Source organism: Schistocerca serialis, chromosome 3 (genome assembly GCF_023864345.2).
Source record: "Schistocerca serialis cubense isolate TAMUIC-IGC-003099 chromosome 3, iqSchSeri2.2, whole genome shotgun sequence".
In the NCBI taxonomy this organism is placed as follows: domain Eukaryota; kingdom Metazoa; phylum Arthropoda; class Insecta; order Orthoptera; family Acrididae; genus Schistocerca; species Schistocerca serialis.
The window spans coordinates 871,871,666-871,899,644 of record NC_064640.1 but is presented as its reverse complement, the minus strand read 5'-3'; the positions used below and the strand labels follow the sequence as shown (position 1 = coordinate 871,899,644).

At 41.1% G+C, this 27,979-nt stretch overlaps 1 protein-coding gene across 2 annotated transcripts; it reads left to right on the top strand.

Annotated features, from left to right (window-relative positions):
* The first annotated feature begins 689 nt into the window (after positions 1–689).
* LOC126469610 (uncharacterized) lies at positions 690–27,273 on the top strand. 2 transcript variants are annotated; one of them, XM_050096733.1, is made up of 2 exons: positions 690–1,236; positions 27,042–27,273. In XM_050096733.1, the coding sequence occupies exons 1-2, from the start codon at positions 693–695 to the stop codon at positions 27,194–27,196; spliced, it is 699 nt and encodes a 232-aa protein (XP_049952690.1). In that variant the 5' UTR covers positions 690–692; the 3' UTR covers positions 27,197–27,273. The 2 variants fall into 2 exon arrangements, with proteins under 2 accessions (XP_049952690.1, XP_049952688.1); XM_050096731.1 differs by lacking the exon at positions 27,042–27,273 and adding an exon at positions 21,460–21,847.
* Positions 27,274–27,979: the final 706 nt, after the last annotated feature.

Sequence of the window (27,979 nt, the reverse complement as noted above, 5' to 3'; positions counted from 1 at the left end):
TTAACAGCTGAGGTCATCAGTCCCCTAGACTTAGAACAACTTAAACCGAACTAACCTAAGGACATCACACACATCCATGCCCGAGGCAAGATTCGAACCTGCGACCGTAGGAGCAGCGCGGTTCCTGACTGAAGCGCCTAGAACCGCTCGGCCACAGCGGCCGACGGTTTTACTGTCCCTGCTCACAGGCATCTCAGTCTGTCCACTTGCCTTTCCACTGTGGTTGAGCGAAACGTACTAACCGTTACAATGCAGCTCTCATTCGCAAAACGAGCCCAACCTACATCATAATATCCATACCACCTTGCCGTGGAAAGCGTGAACCGGCCTCATTATCTGATAAACGACTCCAGGAATTCCCTTTAGTATCATTGTATCAGCTCATAACCAGCAGTCGACACACGGGACCTGATCTATGGGCGCGATTAATAGCGTAGTTTCCTCTGTTTAGCTCGCTCCCCACTGTACAGTCCGGGAGTTTTAACCGTTCGGGCAGTTAGTCCGGACGTACGGCGGCAGTCATCGCCCACGGGCAAGTGAAGTCGGCCGGACGTCGGCGACGGCGACGGACCGTCGTTTCCCACTTGTTCGGCAGCCCGTGAACCGGTTGCGTGTTCCACATCGCGTCCACAACAGGGTCACGGCAGTCCCCGGAAACAGAGCCGGGAATCTCGCGCCAGCCCCCGAGCGCGATGGCTGCGCCCGACGTTCGCGCTGCGTCAGCACGCATTGTCCTGTTCGTCGCCGCCTTTGTCCTGGCCGGGGGCGTCGTGGCCGCTCCCCATCCGTCGCACTCCGCTTCTCTGTCGGAGGACGCACCACCCGCCGAGGCGTCCCGAGTGGCTGCGACGGCGGCCGGTGACGCTGCAGGCGGGGAAGGAGGCGTCGACTGGCGCGAATACGCCGACGCCCTCCGAGGAGTTCTCTGTCCACTGGACGCCAATTTCCTGTCCTGCGTCGAGGGTCGGGTGGTGTGTGAGCTGAAGAGCACCGTTCGAAAACTCAGTAACTTCAGTGACGCTCATCCCTGGTTGAAATATGTCGAAGAGAACATTTCTGACAAAAATACCTCGGATGGTGACGGTTGTGATCCCGAATCACAAGAACGGGGTGCACTCACGTCTGCCAGGGGCACGAGCGAGTCTGTCGTAAATAAAGACGACCCTGGAATCCCGTGTGATACAGCTGCAAGCTCCCAGGATGTCCCGCACAACTCGTCAGAAGGTTATACCACAGGTGAGTTGTAATTTTGAAGTGGTCCTCGTGTACCACATGTTTCCACGATGGTAGTGCAAACTTTCAGAAACGACGGGAAAGTGATAATGTGTCAATCTGAGATAAGGACGTGTGAGTCGGAACTTGTTCACATCTGCCATATTGTTCGTGTATAGCAGCTCTGAGCACATTAAACTAGACTACAGAGGTTGACAGTCAACACTCACATATCTTGCTTCTTGGCTAAATTCGATTCGACAATTATGTCATTTTCAGTAGATGGAGGAGAGTAGGAGGTCTGACGAGTTGAATGATCCTCCTACATAGTGATTCAGCCGTCGGATAAGGTGCAATATAGCTAATTGATAATGACGCGAATTTCGAAGCTGGTCTAGCCAACAAACGATTTATGTCTGGGTTTCTAAACTCCGCCTTTTGCAAAACACAATGTATTTCTTTTTCTATTTACCCACACATTTTTTGACATCTATGTGTCATCTTTTCTGGGTCTTAATTTATTTCTGTAAAATATCATACAATGTTCATGGTTGTTTTTTCTACTTTAGGCCTAAAACCTGTAACATGTGCAATCCACTTCTTTTGTTTCGATTGCTCACCTGAAACTACTGTACTTGTGAAAGTGGATTTCTGCAGGTCGGCGTTTTTTTATCCCTTTTATTGTTTGAAAGCACGTCATCTGTAAAGTAGTCGTAAAGAATTTGCTTATTTTTGAAAGCCGGCCGGAGTGGGCGAGCGGTTATAGGCGCTTCAGTCTGGAACCGCGTGGCCGCGACGGTCGCAGGTTCGAATCCTACCTCGGGCATGGATGTGTGTGATGTCCTTAGGTTAGGTAGGTGTAAGTAGTTCTAAGTTCTAGGGGACTGATGGCCTCAGATTTAAGTCCCATAGTGCTCAGAGCCATTTATTTTTGAAAATACTTTTTCGTAAATGGTGTTCGTCTGTACTTAGGTTTCTCGTCCAGTTGTGCACTTTTGGTGTATGTTCTTTTTCAGCAGCAATTACACATGCCCATTTTACACCCTTTTTTACTTCAGTATTGTCTATTTTAGCACGATGTTTGCACAAAAACGAGATTTGAGAAAAAACTTGTGCCGCCTAAATCACTGAGAGACCCAATATTATTGTGGCCGCTTAATTATTCATCGTTTGTTTCTGTTCAGTGTGGCACTAATTTTGAATGTTTGGTATAAACGTTTTATGGTGGGTGTGCTGACTTATTTGACTGTGTATGTATGTATGTATGTGTGTGTGTGTGTGTGTGTGTGTGTGTGTGTGTGTGTGTGTGTGTGTGTGTGTGTGCGTGTGAATCAAGGAGCTTCCAATCTCAGCAAGATGAATATGTATGTGCAATGACTGTTAAATTCTACAGTCGAATGTGAGTCGAAGGTTACCAAAAAACGCGTTGTGGCACAACTTTTCCAGAGGATTGAGAGAAACAACGCATAAGTGCTTGAATAATGAAATAGATCAATTTATCACGTACTTAGGTTTTGACTTTATAGAGTAGGCAAGTGCAACTAGCATAAAGATTTACGTTGTGGAGAGCAGCGGGGAGATAGGAAATTCTACGGATCCTCTAACGCAATGAAGTTAGCGTGATATCACTCCTGCATACGAGCTTGACAACTTCAGTTTGTACAACTGTAGTGAGTGTAGTACTTTGCGAAAATTGTGGAGGTAAATATAAATTATTAAAGAAAATATACCTCTTTATCGTCTTCCGCAGATTATAAGTGAAATTGACATTATCACGTTTCCTACCCCACTTTCAACTCACAAAGGGAGGCCACGACGTTGGTATCATAGATTTACTTTAAACTTTGTACGTCTTTAGCAGGCCATTAAAACAACATGATGTGCAAGTAGAGGTGCACTACTCTGGCAATTCGGAGAAAATCGCAAGAGACGTTTTACGCGTCTGTTATTTGGCTAATGTATCTGTGCGTAGGTGCCGGACGTTAGGGTTCAATGGTGGTTAGACGATTAGTGTTCGAGCTACGTAAGACGAACGTGTTTGAGGCGACGGTTCGACTCCTGCTCAAACTTGATTATTAATCTATTTTTTTCATAACTGGTCATATTATTTATTTTATATAACATTTGAGAGGTAATACAATTAAAAAGAACCACTTGTACTTGCTTGAAGTTTTTGTGAATTTCATGTTATTAGATTACTTACTATTTTTAATTAAACTTAATTATTGGAACAAGCATATTTGTAACTATCGATAAGTAAATGAAGAAAGGCATAGAGGTTTCCTGAAAATTTGTGCCTGTCGCGATTTGCGAAATAACATGTAGTCTGGAAAGGCACCCGGAACTACTTTGCACCTTAACGCTTCGAGCTGCAGACACAGAGGTGGGTGCCATTTGGCAGTTAACCTGCGTAGCGGCGAGACGTTGCTAATATCGGAAGAACGAATAGTGTAGGTGGAAATTTTTTGAATATCACAGAATTTACATTTGTACTACAAAAATGAAGTTGACTACCTGTTTGACATGGGCTTTCCAATCCTGTCCCTTATCCTTGACAATTTAATTAAAGGTAGTAAATAGTCAAATAATATGAAATTCACTACAATTTCAAGAAAAGACACGTGGGTTTTCTTAATTACATTACCTCTAAAATGTCATATAAAATAAGTAATGTGACCAGTGATGAAAAAAGTATAGATGATGTAGTTAATGTTTGCTGGATCCGGTCTCGTCTACGACTCATCTGCGTAGCTCTTACGCTAACCGCTTTTTTAAATCTCATTTTGTTCGTTGCAGTTGTTCGGGGTGGATGTCACGTGACACCCCTTCAAGTTAATCGTTGATCCATTCTCTCAGCTTTTTTATTACTGAGGGCAGCTAACCCTCCGGCTGAACACGCTGAGCTACCGTGCCGGCAGTTACTTCTTGCAATCAACAACTTCGCACAGATACATCACTTACATAATAGACTCGAAAAACTTCTCTTGCGATTTTCTCGGAATTGCCAGAGTAGTGCACCTTACTACTCGCACATTATGTTGTTTTAATGGCCTACTAAAGGTGTACAAAGTTTGAAGTAAATCTGTGATCCCAACGTCGTGGCCACCCCTTGTCACTTGTTTCCAGACCAGGGTTCTCTGTCTCATTGAAATCCTTCTGCATCATCCCTTAAAATTTGAACAATCAGTACAGAAACATCCTGTATGGTGTATGAAATAATGAAAACCATAGATTTTTATAATCATTCATCATGAGGTCTACTTAGAATCATTGCAATGAGAAAAATACTACAACCAACCACAATTCCATCGAATGAATTATTTATTTACCCGCAGCTAATTTCGGGTGTAAGCTTATTTGCAGGAGGTGGCATGCTTTTCTTGTATAATTTGCCCTCGTTTTTATAATTGCTATAGGAGATTATCTCCGCCCAGGAACTGGGTGTTGTGTTGTCTTCATCATTATTTCATCCCCATCCGGCGCGCAGTTCGCCCACTGTGGCGTCGAATGTAATAAGACCTGCACCAAGGCGGCCGGACCTGACCCGCAAGGGGCCTCCCCGCCAATGAAGCTCAATGTTTTTTATACCGTATACTTGAAATAAACTTAGCTGCGCAGATGCTGGGAGCAGACGTAAGCGATCCTTGTATTAGGGATGGGCAAAAGGGTTGGGTTGTTTTGAGGGAAGAGACCAAACAGCAAGGTAATCGGTCTCTTCGGATTAGGGAAGGACGGGGAAGGAAGTCGGCCGTGCCCTTTGAAAGGAACCATACCGGCATTTGCCTGAAGCGATTTAGGAAAATCACGGAAAACCTAAATCAGGATGGCCAGACGCGGGAGGATGGGTAAAGCCGACCGGTTAAAAACAATACCGATATTTTAATTCTGAATAACCGGTATTTTCGGTATTTATTTGGTCTCGGTTATATGTGTTTTTTTTATTTTTTTTACTAATAACCGGGTAAAAATTAGCCTTAGCACCAATGGTAATTTTTTTGCTTTTTGAATAAACTTTTTTTAAAAAACGAGTAATTTTGATTCGTAATATTTCCATTGCTTTAAAGTACTGCGTTATTATAGAAAATGGGGAAAGGGTTCAGTGCTATATCAACAACAATATCGACAGAAACGACCGACAAATACGTGGCATAAGAATTGGTACTGCATTGCTGAGACAATAATGTACTTTTAACCATGTAGCGTAGCGTATTGGAACATGCAGCGTGCGAGACTTTCCCAGTCTGGTCTATATGGTAGTTTCTCGCTGTTGTCGTCGGACATTAGTTGTATTACAGAATGGCAATATCCCTAGTCTGGAAGTATTTTAGAGAGTGCGATATCAATTAAGTACATTATCTCATTTGCTTGAAAAGATTAAGAACGGGTAGAGGCAACGAATTTGAGACACAATATAGGGGCAAATTTAAAACTTAACAATTCATTCATAACTTACCATAAAAATAGAAAGTAGCCGATCTGTTTCTTACGTCCACATAATACGTCTTTATCTGGTTGATGCTTTTGAAAATGGACGAATTAACATGAAAAATGGAGTAACTCAGCCTCAGTATTCACCATTTAGCACTGAATATTCGTAATGCCCAAATAGTGGTATGTTCTCCGATTACAGCACGATTTTGACCAAAGTTTTAAAAAAATTAAAATCAGTAGGAAACAGCTGGTGATTTTTAGTAGTATTCAGCCACTCATCACTTCTCGAGAAAACGAGCGAACGGTGAACGGGTTGTCTTCTTTTATTTGGCTATTTAATTAAATATTTTGAGTCCATGTATCTTGAAACTGAGGGAGCCAAAACTGTTTCAATCTTTTTTCGATTTCTTCGTATATTACTAGAAATAATAGGAATAAAAACCGAAAATCGATTATTTCAGAAGCGGTTTGAATACTCAGGTTAAAGTGGCGTTGAAAAAACACCCGATATAACCGAAAATCGGTTGTTACAGCGATAACCGCCATCCCTACCATGTGTACAACAAACATTATTCTCGCAGGGCAAAGCATCAGTGTTTCAACGAAGTTGTTACCCATTGGAAAAAGTAAATAGTACTTCCGGTAACATGGCCACTAGCAGCCTGCCCGAAAAGTACCGAGTTACTTTACACGTATAGTATGGCAACCGTGCACGGTTTGTTACTGCTCATTTGTTGATCTCTTGCGTCTACGACCTCATTTCATCTAAGTTTCTTTACAGACTTCTTGGAAAGGGTGGATAATTGTAGCAAGCTTTCCATGATATGGATTAGTGTATACCCAAGACTGCACGGATAGTCGAACATCACGGAGGGCCGAAAGACACGGATGATCCAAAATAAACCAATTTTTATACCTGTAACTGCCATTTACTGTATATCACATATGAAAGGCCACTTCATTGCTTACTAATTACTCGCTCTAAATTGAAAATTTAAGAAATTACACTTAAAATAAAATATATTTCGTATCATTTTTTTTTCAGTTCACTTTCGGAAAACAGTCGTCTGTTCTTTTATGTTTCTGTTATGCATGACGATGGTCATAATTTTCCGGATAGGCAAAGCATCACATAGTCAAACGAATGGTATCCTGCCTATTCTTGCAATCGATTACTCATTCCAGTGTCTCGGTGCGCGTCATTACGTCTTGCCGGCCGGTGTGGCCGAGCGGTTCTAGGCGCTACAGCCTGGAACCGCGCGACCGCTACGGTGGCAGGTTCGAATCCTGCCTAGGGCATGGATGTGTGTGATGTCCTTAGGTTAGTTAGGTTTAAGTAGTTCTAAGTTCTAGGGGACTGATGACGTCAAATGTTAAGTCCCATAGTGCTCAGAGCCATTTGAACCATTACGTCTTCCTCGATCGTCCCGCCGTCGCACTCTTGCTCTACCGAATTATACTCACTATATTCGCGTCTCTTAGCTACTCAAAACCTGAGTCACAGAGATCACTATTCAACCACTCGTGTGCCGGCCGCGGTGGTCTAGCGGTTCTAGGCGCTCAGTCCGGAACCGCGCGACTGCTACGGTCACAGGTTCGAATCCTGCCTCGGGCATGGATGTGTGTGTTGTCCTTAAGTTAGTTAGGTTTAAGTAGTTCTTAGTTCTAGGGGACTGATGACCACAGATGTTAAGTCCCATAGTGCTCAGAGCCATTTGAACCATTTTTTTAAGCACTCGTGGATGTTTTCGTTACCTATATCATCACAAGCAGAAATTTGTATTCTAAACGAAAATATTGGCTATAAATAAAACAGAATACCTCAGCCTTCGTTTTTCTACTTTTTCGTAAATTGCCGAACTACGCGCTGATAATCCGCAAGCCGCATAATCATCACCTCACTGTAATTACATAGAAGCCAACATCTGCAGTTGAAGAGTTTCTATACTATATGAACAAACGCATAAAACAATGTTTCGGCGTCTCGCGTGTGCTGCATTGAAGAGCGACAGTACTTTTTCCTCTACTCATGTTTCTCATCGCATCCGTCTACTACAACAATAATCAGCATAGCGCATCATTACCACCTTAGGTTTCTCGTTACAGATGTCCAGAGGTACTGTCACTCGTTCAGTCAGCAGACTCTAGAGAGAAAATACCTCATTTTATGTATTTATTTTTGGAGCACAGAAACGCTTAATCTTGGGATATGGGTTCCTGTGCAGATCACATAGCGCCCTCAATTATGTCCAATGACTTTCTATGAGAAATTTAATACACTCAGTAAATCATAAAATGAACACATCATAAGGACTTTCAAAATGGTTCAAATGGCTCTGAGCACTATGCGACTCAACTTCTGAGGTCATCAGTCGCCTAGAACTTAGAACTAATTAAACCTAACTAACCTAAGGACATCACACACATCCATGCCCAAGGCAGGATTCGAACCTGCGACCGTAGCGGTCGCTCGGCTCCAGACTGTAGCGCCTAGAACCGCACGGCCACTCAGCCGGCTAAGGACTTTCAATTGACGTCATCGTGCGGAGTTGGGTGTAACAGAATCCTCATTCTGTGAAATTATGTTTCATTCCCAACACTTAACATCGCTACTAATATGATGTAGCGTCCTCCAGAAATTGCCGGCCGGAGTGGCCGAGCGGTTAAAGGCGCTACAGTCTGGAACCGCACGACCGCTACGGTTGCAGGTTCGAATCCTGCCTCGGGCATGGATGTGAGTGATGTCCTTAGGTTAGTTAGGTTTAAGTAGTTCTAAGTTCTAGGGGACTTATGACCACAGCAGTTGAGTCCCATAGTGCTCAGAGCCATTTGAACCTCCAGAAATTTCCTTCGGTATCTCCAAAGACAAGTTGTTATTCCACAGTGTTATGCACAGTTTAGAAAATCCCTTGGTAACGAGATTTGCTGTCTTCATTCATGTTTACAAACGGGAATTATAATATTATTTACGTATCAGCACCTCTGTTACTCCACCTGTTGCATTAACAAAATAATGTTTGTTGTTACTGAATGGCTGCTGATAAAAAATTGTCACCAGATTCGTCGGCTGCAAGCAGTACGGTTCAACTAGAGAGTCTGTATAGAGGCTCTCTAGGTTCAACATGCGGTCATCGTTAAAGACACGATACGATCACTGCGGCTGGCCATTAATTTCATTCGCTCAAAGAAAGAGAAGCAACTTGTGATAATCAGTAATCACAAACAGATAGCGGACAGGAGTTTTTGTTGGCACAGTACTTCTGTTAGTGTCCGTATCTATTACAACTGCTGTTCCTTTCCTAAATGAAATTTACAAGTTATCAATTGTTCAGATGTACAGCATTGAAAATATGGTTCGAGGAACTAATAACGAAATACGTAATCATGAGAGCATTTAGTAATTTCGTAGACTACTCTCTGGTTTATCTACCACCTGTTTCTTACGTGGTAACCTGACTACTGAAAGAAGTAAGGAATAAATTAATTCATTTTAAATTTAAAAATCGTGTCTGACGCTTAACAAAGCAGATATTAGAGAGTTTGAGAGACAAGTGCGTGTTTATGGTATGCAAGACATGTTCATTTAAGAAACTGATTATTTTGGCAGAAAAAAGTCGAAATTAAGGCGTGGTAATTGCGTTCAAATCCGCAACGGTATAAGCAAGGTACATAATGTTTAATCTAACTGTGGGAGAGTATTACAATTCACTTTACATTATTGTATATTGCCAGTTTTCTGTTGCAAAAGACATGAAATGTAACTGATACATCATATTTACATTCTTAGTAATGGATCTCTCCATTGATAGTTTCGTTATATCAATGATACAACCTGGTGTTAAGATATCTTACTTTATATGAAGTTTTCGCTTTCATGGGCAAATAGTCCGTAACACGAAGGCGGTTATGTGCAGTAGGGTCAACCTCTTAATCCAACTATCACGTTGGATATGATGTGTCTTACTTTTTGTAGCACTCCTCCCATATTGACAAGCGATCTCTTAATGTTACATTTAAGTCTTCCTCATTGCAGCAGTAAGTAGCCTACATTAAGGTACTTCTCTTCGATCAGTGTTTGATTCGTCTGCAGATAGTGGTGACTGCGATTGACTTAACAATGTTGAGGGAGCGATGTAGCGCAATGGTTAACACACTAGGATCGCGTTCGGGAGCAAAAAATGGTTCAAATGGCTCTGAGCACTATGGCACTCAACTGCTGTGGTCATAAGTCCCCTAGAACTTAGAACTACTTAAACCTAACTAACCTAAGAACATTACACACATCCATGCCCGAGGCAGGATTCGAACCTGCGACCGTAGCGGTCGTGCGGTTCCAGACTGTAGCGCCTTTAACCGCTCGGCCACTCCGGCAGGCGTTCGGGAGCAGAGGGGTTCAAATTTCCGTCTGGATATCCAGATTAAGCTTTTCTTTAATTCCACTGGAACTATTAAAGCAAATTCCAGGATGGTGCCTTTGGAGAACCATGTCCGATTTTCTTTCTCATCCTTCCCCAATTCGAGATTCCGTCCCGTCCCTTATAACATCGTGGCCAACGGCACGCAAAACAGTAATTTTCTGTTCTGATTAGTGTCTAATATCTGGCTCTACAAGCAAACAGAGATATAACAGCAACTAGTGTATCGACGAATTATTAATGTGTGTTACCTACCCGGCCAGTTCTCTAAAAAGAGCTACAGAAGACAGAGCTAATCCGTTACGTAAAATGCATGAGTTGTACTCGTGTAACCGCATGGATATTTGCTTCAAAATTACCTTATTTACCTTCCGTTAGTCCAATATAACAGCTGCGAAACAGTCGTAGCAGAACAAAGCAATTGCTTTCATGTACTTATGTTTTCACAAAGGGGGAAATTCGAGATAATAATTTTACCTCGAATCCTTCCTTACTCGGTTTTCCGCAACTATTTTGCCGTCCTTTTCTCTCAGTTCACGCCTTCTAAGGAATATGGCACCTCAATATCTTGAACTATGTGTATAACGTTGATGCCAAAAATCATAATTATAGTAATATAAAAATTATAACTGCAAAACTATAATAGGAGAATAAGTTTGCCTTAATCTATAACCGAGTTAGTATACCGACGTCGACAATTCAGTCTGATTGTTCTGATATTTTTCTTGTATTTAACATGACTTAGAACGCCTAAATACCTTTATGTATGCTGAAGTGTAAGTTCTTACTTCCATCCCGACCTAAACTGTTCACACGAAGGTGGGAGAAGTCATAGTCATACTACGTACTGTAGAAAAGGATGTACAAAAGCACTGTTATCTGTAAAACTGCTCAGTTTCTTCATATTCATAAGAAACCGCAGTTGCATATATCTCGTAGAAACCCTCATAAATTACGGTAAAACAAGTGACGTCAATAACAGTTCTAAGAAAACTTGACTTTTTGCATTTTTTACCTGAAATCCGACATAGTTTATTTAAAAAATGACAAAATGGTTGCTGTCGCGCTGTAAAATGAAACAAAATCCCTTCAAACATCAACCAAGACAACAAGTGAACTTCGCGACCTATTAAATAGTATGTGGTTCTACAATGCTGCTGCAGCCGTAGCTTCGTCGAGCAATTTGCAGAGCTTGTAGTGTTCGTGCAGGAAGGTGAAGGGGGGCTGGTCATTGACTAGATTCGTTTAACGGTGCAGCGATGTTGCTCACCGCTTGATTTGTTCCTCTATTGACAGTTGTGATGCACTCAGTGTAGACCGGAACTGTCACCATAGAGAATAATTTTTTCCCCATGCTCTCATCTAAATTGCCTAGGGCGACAATCAAAGACGTCATTCCCATGTCTCGGAGCAGTCATCATCCCGCGCGGGCGGAGTCCTGTTTCTCGCACAAAGAAGGTAAAAACACATGCAACCAATAACCGCTCCATTGTAACTATTCCAGATATATGAAAGCATATCCATGGTTATTTCGCTTTGGGAGTGACTCTCTAGCTAAAACTATGGCTCATCATTTCAGAGGTATGACTGCTGGTAAATGTAGGTAACCACTACAGACGCTCTACTTTGTGATTTTGGATAAGAAATTTTTTGGAAATTTGTGATAAGTTCCTATGGTACCAAAGTGCTGAGATCATCGGTCCCTAAGCTTACACACTCCTTAATCTAACTTAAACTAAGTTATGATAAGGACAACACACACACACCCATGCCCGAGTGAGGACTCGAAACTCCGACGGGGGCAACCGCGCGAACAGTGGCAAGGCGCCCTAGACCGCGCGGCTGGATAAGCAGCAACGATACTCAATGCCATTCTCTCTGGGCATACGCGTCACTTCCGTTAAAAAGTCGTGCTTCTTACAAGTTACAAAAACATCTCACAGTCAGTTTCGCGGGCCACTTTTGTTTCTTCGAGCACTCACCCTAGCAAAAATCTATGATCAATAATGACCAATTTAACTCGTTTTCACCATCAGATTAAGAAATACGGATGGACGAACACTGTGCCATATTGCAGCACCAGCCAGAGACTGCACTCTGCTGCATTTCTTCGGACAAATAGTGTTTGGTGCAAATTACCACCATTTTCTCTCACCAAGGCAGTACACAAACACTCTAAAACACGAAAGCCGTGATACTGATGGTGTCGATACTTCGTCGTTGAATTTGTCACGTAGCTAGAATTGATGTATTCCTTCGTGCATTTTAGCTACACACACTTGTGGTGTTGTGTCTCAAAAATAAATTTTTGGTATAAGTGGCTGTGATGAATGGGTGTACCGTTGTTGACCAGAAAAGGAGTCGATTATCATATGGTTACAGAATATAAACTGTTAGCGATTAAAACTGCAACACCAGGATGGCTAGCACATAATGAAATTTTATGAAGGGCATCCAATAAGTAATGCAACACATTTTTAAGCCAATTTCGGCTGAAAAAATGCAGAATTAGTTGTGGGACATGTTGGAAAATTCCCGCTTCAGCTCCTATAGTTCTACGAAGTTCCGATAGGTGGCAGCGCTATACGTAGACTTTAGAATGGCGTCTGTAACGGAGGTATGTTCCAAGCACAGAGCTATCGTTGCATTTCTTTTGGACCAAACCAGGCGCTTGCAGAATGCCTACCAAGACCTGATAGTGAACAAAAGCACAGTGAGTCGTTGAGCAAGGCGTCTGTCATCGCAACAACTTCGCCAAACGTGTCCCGCCTCCCGCGTGTCGCCCGGCCGCACACAGCTGTGACTCCTGCAGTGTTGGAACGTGCGGAGCTCTCATTCGAGGTTATCGACTTATCACAAACACCTTGCTGCTCAACTGGACGTTTCTGTTGGTAGTGGTGACATACTCGTCCACCAGATGGGGTCCTCAAAGGTGTTTGTCTGCTGTGTTCCTCGCCGCCTAACGGAAGACTTCCAGATGTTTGACTTAATGAAGGATGCACCCTGCTGGGAGCAGTACGTGGATGATGGGGACGTTATTGCTACAACAAGACGTTGGCTCCGACTTCGTCCAGTAGAGTGGTACCATGCAGGCATACAAGGCCCTCCCAGTAAGGTGGCGTCAGGCCATCACATTGAACAGCAATCATGTTGAAATATAGGGTTTCATAGCCAAAAGAGTGAGGAATAGTATTATAATGTTATGTACTGCAATCCTAAATAAAACGAACCTGCTTTCAGAAAAAAAGTGTTGTATTACTAACTGAACGTCCTTCGTACTTATCGTGGGTAGTCACTACACACTGAGGTGATGAATGTCGTGGTACACCTCCTCATGTCGTGTCGGACATCCTTTTGATCGGCGTAGTGCAGCAACTCGACATGGCATGGACTGAACAGGTCGTTGGAAGTCCCCTAATGAAATACTGAGCCAAGCTGCCTCTATAGCTGTTCATAATTGCGAAAGTGTTACCGGTGCAGGATTTTGTGCACAAACTGATCTCCCTCTTATGTCTGATAAATGCCCGATGAGATTCATATCGCGCGATCTGGGTGGCCAAATAATTCGCTCGAATTTTCCAGAATGTTGTCCACACCAGTCAAATGGTTCAAATGGCTCTGAGCACTATGCGACTTAACTTCTGAGGTCATCAGTCGCCTAGAACTTAGAACTAATTAAACCTAACTAACCTAAGGACATCACACACATCCATGCCCGAGGCAGGATTCGAACCTGCGACCGTAGCGGTCACGCGGTTCCAGACTGAAGCGCCTTTAACTGCACGGCCACACCGGCCGGCCCCACACCAGTCGCTAACAGTTGTGACCTGATGACATGGTGCATTGTCATCCATAAAAATTCCATCGTTTATTAGGAACATGAAGTCCATGAATGTCGGCAAATGGTTTCCAAGTACCTGTACGTAAGCATTTTCAGTCAATGATCGGTTCAGTTGGACCAAATCAAATGGTTCAAATGGCTCTGAGCACTATGGGACTTAACTTCTGAGGTCACCAGTCCCCTAGAACTTAGAAATACTTAAACCTAACTAATCTAAGGACACCACACACATCCATGCCCGAGGCAGGATTCGAACCTGTGACCGTAGCGGTCGCGCGGCTCCAGACTGTAGCGCCTAGAACCGCTCGACTAAAATGAGGACTTATCTGACCAGGCCATGGTTTTGCAGTCATCTAGGGTCCAACTGACATGGTCACGACCTCAGGAGTGGCGCTGCAGACGATGTCGTTCTGTCAGCAAAGGCACTCGCGTCGATCGTCTTCTACCATAGCCCATACCGCGTCATTTCGTCGGACTGTCCTAACGGATACGTTCTCGTACGTCCCACATTGATTTCTGCGCTTATTTCACCCAGTGTTACTTATCTGTTAGCACTAACAACTCTACGCAAACGCCGCTGCTCTCGGTTGTTAGGTGAAAGCCGTCGGCCAATGCATTATCCGTGGTGAGAAGTAATGGCTGAAATTTGGTATTCACGGTATAGTCTTGACACTGTGGATCTCGGAATACTGAATTCGCTTACGATTTCCGAAATGTATTGTCCCAAGCGTCTAGTTCCAATTATCATTCCATGTTCAAAGTCTGTTAATTCCCGTCGTGCGGCCATAATCAAGCTGGAAACCTTTTCACATAAATTGCCTGAGTACAAAAGACAGCTCTGTCAATGCACTGCCCTTTTACACCTTGTGTACGCGATACTACCGCCATCAGTATGTGTGCAATCGCTACCCCATAACTTTTGTCAGCTCAGTGTATAACGAAGATTATATGAGGGTTTGGAGGGTGTGAAATTTAAATATTTTAATCATGCTGGGCATCGAGTCGAACTGAGCTTTGATGACAGATACAGGTACGTCATTCCATGCTGCTTCAGCTCTATGCCACAGTTCATCAATCTCAGTGAGTGAGAGATTTGCAAGAGGTGCTTCCCAGGCCAAAAAACGAACACTTTTCATGTCGAGACAACACAGACAACAATCGGTCTTCAGTTATCTTATTAAAAGAGGACGTCATGGGGACATCGAAGACGGAGCACAGGCACCAGTGTTAACAAGTCAGAAACGAAAGGCTGATGTCCAAATTACCCGTGTTGTGAACCAGATATGATCGTTTTATGTACCCAGTGGAAAGTCATATGATCGCATAAGGTGCTGAGTCCATATGATTATGACAAATGTAATCTGATTACAGTTGTTCAATGGCTAGTCCCGGCGGAGGTTCGAGTCGTCCCTCGGGCATGGGTACGTGTGTTTTTCCTTAGGATGACTTATGTTAAGTAGTATGTAAGCTTAGGGACTGATGACCTTAGCAGTTTAGTCCATATGACTTCACACACATTTTTTGAACAGTTGTTCACATCGGAGGTTCCACATACAAACATGTCCACCCTGGTGCTGTATGTAAAACCATAGCTATCTTGAAAAGACATCGTGGTAAAGCTCCAATGGCCAGTGTTTTCACTGCCTGCACTAGTGTTGGTGTGCATCTGTCTGCTGCCATTTCTCGGTTCAGTGTACGTAGTGTAGTGTGGGTGTATGATCATGCACAGTCAAGCAAACAATGTGTATGTCCTCTCGCATGCTAGGCGTGTGTGGCCGTGGAGATTCTGCCTGGCGTTGAATATTACCCTGGACAAGTCATCGACACCATAAAAAATGGCTCTGAGCACTATGGGACTTAACTGCTGAGGTCATGAGTCCCCTAGAACTTAGAACTACTTAAATCTAACTAACCTAAGGACATCACACACATCCATGCCCGGGGTAGGATTCGAACCTGCGACCGTAGCGGTTGCGCGGTTCCAGACTGAAGTGCCTAGAACCACTCAGTCACATCGGCCGGCTCATCGAACGCAGATGCATAATCTTTACTTATAACAGAACTAGCTCAGCACCCGCTCGCATTTGCGTAATAATTATCAAACATAATTTAATAAACATATATTAGACCTAGTGAAAAAGTAATGTGTTAAAGATACGTTTGTTTTTCTACGCAGTTCTGATAAGGCCGATTTGCCTTGATGACAGTTAAATACATGGGCGTACCCAGCGAGGGGCAACCCCCCCCCCCCCCCCCCCTCTAGAAGATATTCGCAGTTTTTCACTAGTTTACTGTTTTATTTAATAAGAAATGCTGCATGTTTTCTCGGATTGTACAAGTGCATTCTTGTATTTAAAATGTTTTAAAAGCAGTTTTTCACTGGTTTACTGTTTTATTTAATAAGAAGTGAGAAGTGCTGTATGTTGTCTCAACTCCTTGTTTCCTGAGACTAGTATGACCTGTCCCCCCCCCCCCCTCCCCTTCCAGTTCAGATCCTGGGTACGCACTTGGTTAAATATCTTTCTTTGGTTTAGTTCAGAAATTGCAACACATTCCAAGCTATTCACGCTAATGAAAGCCATACAAACAAGGGAATAATTTCAATAAAATGATTTAAAAGTCAGTATTACTCATGTTCTTAACAGTGTCCGGACTGGAACGTTTTTGTGTGGCTACTTACAGGTCGCCATTGGTCTTCCAAAATATTAAAAATACTTCATACCCCCACGTCTAGTCCCCCGCCCCCTTCCACAAACTATCACATGGGCGCCCTTGCATAGAAGCATAGTCGTTTCCAAATGTGTTTCTAATCATAAAGCGAATCTGGTAGGTCGAGTCGGAGGTTTTTGTTAATCCTGCCTTTTGAGGTCTTGTGGTGATATTTCAACAGCAACTTTATTTCCCACCGAGAAGTCAAACACAAATTTTGAGATTTGGCTTAAAAATGTTTTGATATAATAAAATATTTTCATCCAGTATTTGGCCCCCTTAGGTGTCGAATTTCCAGAAACACTGAAACATTTATTTTTTTATTTCTAATCGAGAAGCCAAATACAATTTTTCATAGATTTAGCTTAAAAATGCTGTTGTAATCAACTCTTTCCATAAAACTTCCTGGCAGAGCTGTGAGGATGGCGCGTGAGTCGTGCTTGGGTAGCTCAGTTGGTAGAGCACTTGCCTGCGAAAGGCAAAGGTCCCGAGTTCGAGTCTTGGTCTAGCACACAGTTTTAATCTGCCAGGAAGTTTCATATCAGCGCACACTCCACTGTAGAGTGAAAATTTCATTCTCTTTCCATAAAATTTCCATCCCCTATTTCACCCCCATAGGGATAGAATTTCCAAAAGCACTGAAACACATATTTGTTTGTTCAGAACTGAGAAGCCATTTAGATGTTCAATGAGCTGTGTAGCTGATCATTCAAAATAAATGACAACTATGCTGCAGACTACCTATCTACACTTTGCAGGTACTAAAACCCAAGATTACGACTCTTAAATACAAAAATGTGCAAGGAATTGAAGAACTAAAGTAAGAAAAAACACAGAAAAGGTGAATATGTAACTTGCTTCGCTGCTGATGTGTCAGAGGGGGCATCTGGGGCCTGGTTGATAAATATGTATATAATACACATAAGAAAAGAAGACTACGACTACTATTTAATTCTGTCCCCATTTTCATGATAGTTGCTTTATTTTCTCCATTGAAATGTAACTTTTTCCCTTGAAAAAACTTTGGTATTGCTATTTGTAAAGTGTGGCCCATAGTGACTGATGTTTCATCTTCCTCAGATAACAGTTTAGTTTTTTATTCTTAATCTGGTCTAGGAGAAACAAGAAGAAGAGAAAACAAATTTAATTTGTTTTGGACATAATGATCCTGTTATTTTGATAAATGTATTACTTTATGTGATATGTAATTTAATCTCATCAGATGTTTCCCTAATTTCATGAATAACAGACTATTTCAGTACTTAAAAATGGCTACAAGGCTCAATTGTTTTATACAACACTGTTGCAATAAATGTTGCTTAGTTGAGATTGTTACAGCAGAGGATGAACTTCAGTGCAATAGTAACTTGCAAAGTCTATGCTCACTATGCCCACTTGTGAAAAGTAAACTATTTTGGAGCATATTTATCACTGTGGAACATTTCAATAATGACATGTCACATGGACTATTTCCCTCCACTTTCAGGTGAGATACAACAGCTCAACTGTTTGACACTTGAAGCCAGGGAAGAAGATGGCTGGTATGACCAGAATAGCTGTACCAAAAACCATAGTTTGAAATGTGCTCTTCTTATCCAGAAAATATTGTTCAGAATAATGGGAACTTTTTATGTAACATGAAAGAGAACTCCTGGTAAATCACTAAGATGACAAATGTCATGCAGTAGTGATAGACACATACAGGGTGTTTCAAAAATGACCGGTATATTTGAAACGGCAATAAAAACTAAACGAGCAGCGATAGAAATACACCGTTTGTTGCAATATGCTTGGGACAACAGTACATTTTCAGGCAGACAAACTTTCGAAATTACAGTAGTTACAATTTTCAACAACAGATGGCGCTGCAAGTGATGTGAAAGATATAGAAGACAACGCAGTCTGTGGGTGCGCCATTCTGTACGTCGTCTTTCTGCTGTAAGCGTGTGCTGTTCACAACATGCAAGTATGCTGTAGACAACATGGTTTATTCCTTAGAACAGAGGATTTTTCTGGTGTTGGAATTCCACCGCCTAGAACACAGTGTTGTTGCAACAAGACGAAGTTTTCAACGGAGGTTTAATGTAACCAAAGGACCGAAAAGCGATACAATAAAGGATCTGTTTGAAAAATTTCAACGGACTGGGAACGTGACGGATGAACGTGCTGGAAATGTAGGGCGACCGCGTACAGCAACCACAGAGGGCAACGCGCAGCTAGTGCAGCAGGTGATCCAACAGCGGCCTCGGGTTTCCGTTCGCCGTGTTGCAGCTGCGGTCCAAATGACGCCAACGTCCACGTATCGTCTCATGCGCCAGAGTTTTCACCTCTATCCATACAAAATTCAAACACGGCAACCCCTCAGCGCCGCTACCATTGCTGCACGAGAGACATTCGCTAACGATATAGTGCACAGGATTGATGACGGCGATATGCATGTGGGCAGCATTTGGTTTACTGACGAAGCTTATTTTTACCTGGACGGCTTCGTCAATAAACAGAACTGGCACATATGGGGAACCGAAAAGCCCCATGTTGCAGTCCCATCGTCCCTGCATCCTCAAAAAGTAGTGGTCTGGGCTGCCATTTCTTCCAAAGGAATCATTGGCCCATTTTTCAGATCCGAAACGATTACTGCATTACGCTATCTGGACATTCTTCGTGAATTTGTGGCGGTACAAACTGCCTTAGACGACACTGCGAACACCTCATGGTTTATGCAAGATGGTGCCCGGCCACATCGCACGGCCGACGTCTTTAATTTCCTGATGAATATTTTGATGATCGTGTGATTGCTTTGGGCTATCCGAAACATACAGGAGGCGGCGTGGATTGGCCTCCCTATTCGCCAGACATGAACCCCTGTGACTTCTTTCTGTGGGGGCACTTGAAAGACCAGGTGTACCGCCAGAATCCAGAAACAATTGAACAGCTGAAGCAGTACATCTCATCTGCATGTGAAGCCATTCCGCCAGACACGTTGTCAAAGGTTTCGGGTAATTTCATTCAGAGACTACGCCATATTATTGCTACGCATGGTGGATATGTGGAAAATATCGTACTATAGAGTTTCCCAGACCGCAGCGCCATCTGTTGTTGAAAATTGTAACTACTGTAATTTCGAAAGTTTGTCTGCCTGAAAATGTACTGTTGTCCCAAGCATATTGCAACAAACGGTGTATTTCTATCGCTGCTCGTTTAGTTTTTATTGCCGTTTCAAATATACCGGTCATTTTTGAAACACCCCGTATATAGTTCATGGTAGTATTCCATGTACAAGGTATAAAAGGGCAATGCAATGGTGGAGCTGTCATTTGTACTCAGGTGGTTCATGTGGAAAGGTTTCCAATGTGATTATGGGTACACGACAGGACTCAACAAACTTTGAATATGGAACAATAGTTGGCGCTAGATGCATGAGACATTCCGTTTTGGAAATCTTTAAGGAATTAAATATTCCACAATTCACAGTGTCAAGAGTGTGCCAAAAATACCACACTTCAGGCATTGTCTCTCACCACAAACAATGCAGTTGCCAACGGCTTACACTTAATGACCGAAAGCAGTGGCATTTGCGTATCTTAGTCTGTTGTGTCTAGGAATCCTGGATACTCAGTTCGCCAGACAAACAATCAAACAATGTATATTAATGAGTTTTATTAGAAAAAGACAATTACAGACACTTAACTCTGGCAATTACACAGATGTGGGGCAAGCAAAGGGCAACATATGAAATAATCAGTCTTTGCAGTGACTGCTGATCTCTAACTGATTAAAGTCTCTCCTGAACTGCTATCAAAGTGCCTAACATTGACGCTGCTATCCAAGTGGGCCCAACCAGTCGGATGTGGTGCTTATGTACTCGTCAACTAGGGGCCACTGCTGTTGCATTGTCATCCTGGAAGGGAGGTCAGTGAGTGTGCGACTGGCTGACTTCTTCTCATAACCTTCTCTTCCCAACTGTTCCCAACTGGCATGCCAGCACTTGAATTTACCCTGTAATATAGTCATTGGTAATAGGCAAGCAGCACTGTGTGAAATAACCACAGAAATCAATGTGGGACACATTGATTTCTGTCCATCAGGACAGTGGAGCAAAATTTGGCATTAATGGGCTTTATCAGCAGTTGACCGATGTGAGTGGCTTTTCAAACACTGTGATATCACCTGCATTGCCTCTCCTGGGCTCGTGACCATATCAGTTGGACCCTAGATGACTGGAAAACTATGGTCTGATCAGATGAGTCCTGATTTTGGTTGGTAAGAGCTGATGGTAGGTTTCAAATGTGGTGCAGACCCCATGAAGCCATGGGCCCAATTTGACAACAAGGCAAAGTGCAAGCTGGTGGTAGCTCCATAGTGGTGCGGGCCTTGTAGACCATTTGCAGTCATTCAAGTTCCCGAACAAAAATGGAATCTTTGTGAATAGCAATGCACCATATCATTGGGCCGTAACTATTCACGACTGATTTAAACAACACTCTGGATAATTCAAGTGAATGGTTTGGCCACCCAGATTGAAAGGAAAAATCAAAGTAGGTATAAGAATAATTAACCATAATATCTCCTGTCTTAGAAATACTTTCCGTGTACCCTGAATACAGCATCATGGGAACAGCAGTCAGAAAATAGATCTGCAATGAAACTGAAGAGAAGCTGTTTACCATTAGCACAGAAATATGGGAAAAGACCTTGGGTGTTTTGTTAGAACTGTTGGCAATTTTGTATTTTATTGCTTTGAGCCAGTATTAGTAAAAATCTTCCACCAGCCGATATTCCACTTTGTCTACTATGTTATCCATAGACAATGTGAAAAAGACCATGTAAACTAATTAGTTTTATTATTTCCAGAGACAATACCAAGAACAATGAAGATGAGTATGATGATGCCAATGATGTTGCTAGGTCCAATGATGATGCTTGGCTTCCTACCATTTCAACTGGCTAATTTGAAAGGCATGGTGATGATGGCCATGATGCTTAGCAACATGGCACTTATGTCAGCCATCATGACGACAATAAGAAATGTGGTTTTTGGAAGGCGCCCTGGACCGCATGTGGTTTACAAAAATTATGGGTATGCAAATGAACAGAAACAGAAGTGGATTCCCCATCAACCAACAGTGTTCCATCATGGATAACATGAGAACTTTATAGGCAATCACTACATCAGATATACTGTTTGAAGTTTACTTGTGTTTTTTTTACTATTTTAATGACTTGCAATGAAGGGAATACCAAAAAGATTACATATTCTTCAGTTCACCATCATCTATTTATTTTCATTGATAATCATATCTGTGGGGAGTGAAATGAGTGTTGAACTGATTGACAACTGAGTACAATTTTCAACAATAAATAAATTATTGTACAATTTTATTGTGCTTAGCACAATTGTAAGTTATGTAAAATATATAAACTGAGACACTGTACTAAATTATACAAACAGTTATTCTGATACCATATTTATCATGTAAATTTCTTGAGGTCAGGAAGGGAAACCTTTTGAAAATAAATAAAAATATTTGTGTGTGTGTGTGTGTGTGTGTGTGTGTGTGTGTGTGTGTGTGTGTGTGTGTGGGCGCGTGCACGCGCCCACATGCCTGCACTAAATGTACATGCTCCCACTAACATTTCAGTGTGAACACTACACCCACAAACTTACAATTTCACTGCTAGTAATGGAAGAAAATTTTATTAGACTGTGCATTTGTGTCCCGAGTTAAGAATCAAAACCTTTCTGTACTGTGTCAAGGGTTGAGAGCAAATGACACAATGTTAGGATGCAGCCAGGTAAAAGTCATTGCAAATAGCTAATATTTTGCAGGACCTGAACCCAAGTTAAGCACTGCATATTTTTATCAGCTACCTGATTTGGCTGTAACAGCTGTAGCATCATTCAAAGAAAGCATACACACCATTTAGTTCCAATAAAACAGACTCAGAGGAAATATGGACAGATTTTAAACTGATTGTAAATCATGCTCTGGAGAAGTGTGTGCTGAGTAAGTGAATTAAATGTGGAAAACACCAACTGCGGTTTAACAACAACATTTAGAAAATGCTGAGGGAATGGAGATTGTTGCACTCACAGTTCTAAAAAGAATGCAGAAATGTCCATAGGTATAATTCAGTACAAACTTGTGTGGCTATTAAGAGATCAATGCACAAAGCATACAACACCAGGGCCCGATGACCTCAGCAGTCTGGTCCCATTGGAGCTTACCACCACCGCACAACACCTTACAATATCATCCATTAATGAAAGACGTTGCTGAGAACCCAAGAAAATTCTGATCCTACATAAAACTATTGATTGAATCAAAGTCTTCTATTCAGTCACTCATTGACCAGTCTGGTGTTCAAATAGAAGACAGCAAAAGGAAAGCTGAAATTTTAAATAACTGAGATTCTCCTTTCCTCACATGATATCATGTGAACCATGGATGAAGAGAAACAGGGAGAATCCATACTCCTAGCTTTCTAGAAAATGTTTGACACAGTGCCCCACAACAGACCATTAACAGAAGTTTGAGTATATGGACCAGGTTCTCAGATATGTGAATGGCTCAATGGTCTTTTAAGTAATAGAATGCAGTACATTGTCCTGGATGGCAAATGTTCATCAGAGACATGGAAATCATCAGGAGTGCCCCAGGGAAGTGTGATATGACTGCTTTTGTCCTCTATTCACATAAGCAATGTCCATTGTGACAGACAGGGCGGGCAGCAGTGTGCAATCCATTCTTGAGCACTGTTAGAGTATTTTGGGTCCTCCAACAGCTTGAATTAAAGTGAGATATTGAAGCAGTTCAGAGGCATGCCACTAGATTTGCTACTGGTTCGTTCAATTAACACACGAGTGTTACAGAACTGCTCCATGTACTCAGATGGGAAATGGGAATCCCTGCAGGGAGGAAGATATTTTTATTTTTTTGAAACACTATTGAGAAAGTTTATAGACTCTGAATTTGTGACAGACTGCTTAATGATTCTACTACAACCAACACACATCTCGTGTAAAGACCATGAAGATAAGACAATAGAAATTAAGAGTTGTACAGAGGCACATAGACATTTCATCTTTCCTTACTTCACTTGTGAGTGGAAAAGGAAAGGGAATGACTAGCAGTGATATAAGGTCTCTCCTGCCTACATTATATGGTGGCATGCTGTGTATGGATGTAGATGTAGATCATATTGTAGGCATGAACTGCAGTCCATCTTTCTTGTTACCAACACTGAATATTGAAAGAACATTTTGCAGGCTCACTCTTCTACTACAGACCTTAACACCCTTTGCTTGCCTATACTAATAGATTTCTTCTTCATACAGGTGAGCAATATAAATTCTACATTTTTTTCGAAGGTAGACGGTATTGTTCACTGGGATATGATATAGTACAACTGCCAACTGCACATGATATTTTGAAAAGGAATTTCTCCCTCACTCTAAAGTTGAAGGAAGTGTTATAGAGAGGTTGCTTATCACAACAGTGGCTATATTTGTTGACTTTTCCTGTCCATATTGCTATGAACTTTTTGAACACTTTATACCTGTGGAAGAGCACAAAGTTCACATATAATTTCTTCACTCTCCATGTTTGATCACTAACAACACTGACAGAGAATTACATAAAACAGGAACACCACATTAAACATAAGAAAGCACTCACAAAAAATTACATCTACTCATATGAGAAGTCAAAAAATTAACCTCTGAGTGATTTTCAATCAAAGGGTTAGGCACAGGTTATGAATAATGTGAATAGTAAATAATGAAAACAGAAATGATCTCTTGTTCTACATGTCAGAAGATTTCAATATTAAAATCTCCCCTCTTAACTTCGTTTCTTTTGTAGACCTATAATTATCAAGAAGTGCTCCTGATGCAGTCCAAAATGTTATATCTTCCTCAGTGTGACTTCTGTTAATTCAGTTACATTTTTCATTTGACTAAAAAGTTGAGCAAAATTAAATGACAGGTAAGGACACATATCTAATAGCATCTCTAAAAGTAACTCTCTGAAGGTGATAGCTTGCAACTTTTTGTTTACCTTCTTTAATTACATTGTGTTTGACTATTAATTGTTAAATTTGATTATGAGTGATAAATGTGGGACTGTATGTGGTTCATGCACAATGGATCATGGTATGAGTTTTGTAGTTAGTAGCTCCATTAGGGTGAATGCAGTAAGGAATTAGGTGGTGACGTGGACAAGATAGACTTCTTGACTTTTAATGGCAACATGTACATTATTGAACCAAACGTCTGTTATGATTTGCCACACTTTAATAGTGCTATAAAACTGATTAATGCGAGGTTGGCAATAGCAATGGTGGAAAGTGACTTTGGGCATGTTGCTCTAGTACTTGCTGTGCCTATCAATTGAAAGATCTTTAAAAAGCAGAGCCTGCACCAAATTGGGACTGGGATGGAAAGTTTTTGTTAGGAGGATCTATGTAACAGCTAGCCTACAATGGCAAATAGCAATACACCAAAAAGCTACCTTATTTTGCAGCAGAAGAAAAATGTCACAATGACAAGTAACAACTGAAAAAATACAGATCTAACAATCCTTCATTGAAATGTGCAGTCAACAAAAAATTACTGGAGCTGCACAACACAATAGGATGCATTTGAAAGTCAGACATTACTTTACCAATGTTACTGATGATAAACGCATGGAAATATCTGGCACTGACTTTGTAGAGATTGGCATTTTAAAAAAATCATTCTTTGTGTGTATTGGTCATCCAGTACTAACAACAGCCATGTATTTGAGTAAATTAAGTCAAGTTCTTGACAAAGTCTCAGCTCCCAAAACTTAGATAATGCTGTATGGGATGGTAAATATAAACATGTATAAATAATGTAGGAGTAAAGGAGACCATCCACCACCAAATGGCAGAAGTATTGAGTCATTGATAGACACAAAAAAGAGAATGAAAACTTTTGGAAGAAAATCCTTGATGAGCTACAGATTTGTACTCTAGCTTGCCAAATGATTTCTTCTGAAAGCTATCAAAGTTTTAACTCTCTTTCATGTGTGCCTGTCAATAACACAACAGTTTAAAAAAATATACAATTTAATTTGTGAAGTGAATTTAAAATGACTTGTTCCACATCATTGCGATTTACCATCCAAATTTTCCATGAAACATAACTAGATAAAATTAAAACTAAACTAAAAATTATAACATCAGAATTCCTAACAGAAAAAAAACAATGAAGCTTTCAGTGGTGTTTATAATTTGCCAATATGCAATAAACTAATGCTGAACGTAAAGAGCAGAATAAGACCATCAAATTAAATGTACATTACATTTTGTAGATTTACTAAAATATTCAATGGTCCTGGAGATGATAACTGAGTGGCAGTTGAAGTGGAATTAACACACAGATATATTAACAAAAGAAGTGTTCAGCATGTTGTGCCCTAAGAGCCCTGCTAGAAGAATACAGCTGCAAGTTCCTTTTTGAACTGAAAAGAAAGGGCCATAATTATAATATCTAAAATAATAACTGGATTCATAGTAAAAATCTGTTTAAAACGTTAACTACAATTTTGAGTGCATCTACTAATAACTTCTGCACATTTAGTAAAATGTTACCAATTATTATGCAGAGACCTCTATCCATATGCAAGGAAGAAGAGCCAGCTTTAATTCATATAGTTTGGAAAAAGCATATTTGTACCATCAGCTGTACAATTTTATGTTTATTCTCTACTGGTTGTGATTGTTACAATCATCTTCAAGGAGGAAAATGTTGTACATCAATGGATCAACCATAGATTTCTATTATATATGAACCATGTAAATAAAGAACATATATAATTGTCATAATTATCTGTCTTAATACAGTCCATACAAACATGCTGTGCCTTGGCACAGTTAGGGGAGAGTGGGGCACTCTGAACCATGGGACACAATGAATCAGGTAGCATAATTTCAGTATAAGGTGGTAAATTATTTTTTCCCCTGTGCATATATTGTCAGTACTGCTCTACCAACTGCCACTTGTTTTCTGCAGGATGTAGTTCCCGCCATTAGTGTTGTACTGGTGATATGTTAGTTTCGCGACAGTGAAGTAATTTTTGGGGACATAGATAGATTCAATTTTGTTCAATCTTTTGTCACCAAATTTTAGAGAAAGTAAGTCATTGTAACAATATCAATACTATATTTTAATGATACAGATCTTCAAATATTAACAATGTTCATACATAACCTCACATGAGCTTTGTTTGAAATATGTTCTGTTGGGGCACATTGAACCAAGCTCTCCCGGGGCACAATGAGCCATGGTTCATTGTGCCCCAGGAATCTTTTAAGTGTGTCTTTGTTTCCTTAGCATGGGTAAAACATATGTGTAGGAATTTAAGGCTTTTAAATCACAGACGTGCAGCAGTCCTGTTTTATATTATCAGGTTTGAAGATGGTTCTTTCATACCGCAGGAAGACGGACAGAGGTACAACTGACCATTACGTTATGCAAGAAGCTGTACAGGATGTTCTTAATAAGGGCATGACAGTTCACCAAGCAGCTAAATCTCATTTAATACCTTACCCAACTCTTCGTTGATATGTTCAAGACATTAAATGTGGTTCCAGAGAAAGATTGACACCAAACTATGACAATCGTAAGGTATTTTCTGTGGAGCAGGATGAAGCTTTTGTTCCAGATACCAACATACTTTATGTGCTCTCACGACCTGCTACTGATGGTGTGACAAAGAGACAAAAATCATATTTCAAATTTGGACTCAGCTTCGAGTCCATTGTTGTTCAGTAATTCCAAAATAAGTAACATGATTGTGTGTCTACAGATTTAATTATATGATTCACACATGGAATATATGTACACATTATGTTTAAAGTATATTTACACTTACTTTGTATGCTGAATAGGTTCTTTCAATGAACCTGTTTAAAGTGGTTCATTGTACCCCACATGTGGGGCACAATGAACCATTTACCAAATTTTCTTCAAAGCCCTGCAGCTAAAAAACAATTAATGACAATGAAATCATATAAGGCCATTTGATACCTGAATGATTAAACTGTAACATCTGTAAATCACAACTCTGTAATAAAATTATTAGATGAGTAACATGGAGAAATATTTTTTATGGTTCAATGTGCTCCACTCTCCCCTACTGTAGTGCACATTTGGTGATAACTCCACACTTAATAATATTTCTCCTTGAAGATGATTGTAATGATGCTTTTTCCAAATTATTCAACAGCTTTAGAAAACCACCTATGTAAATCTCTGTTAATTCACATACGTGAAGAAAAAAGTAAAACCTAAACTAGTTTTTTTTTCTTCTGACATGCAGTTTAATGGTACAATAAATTTCTCCAT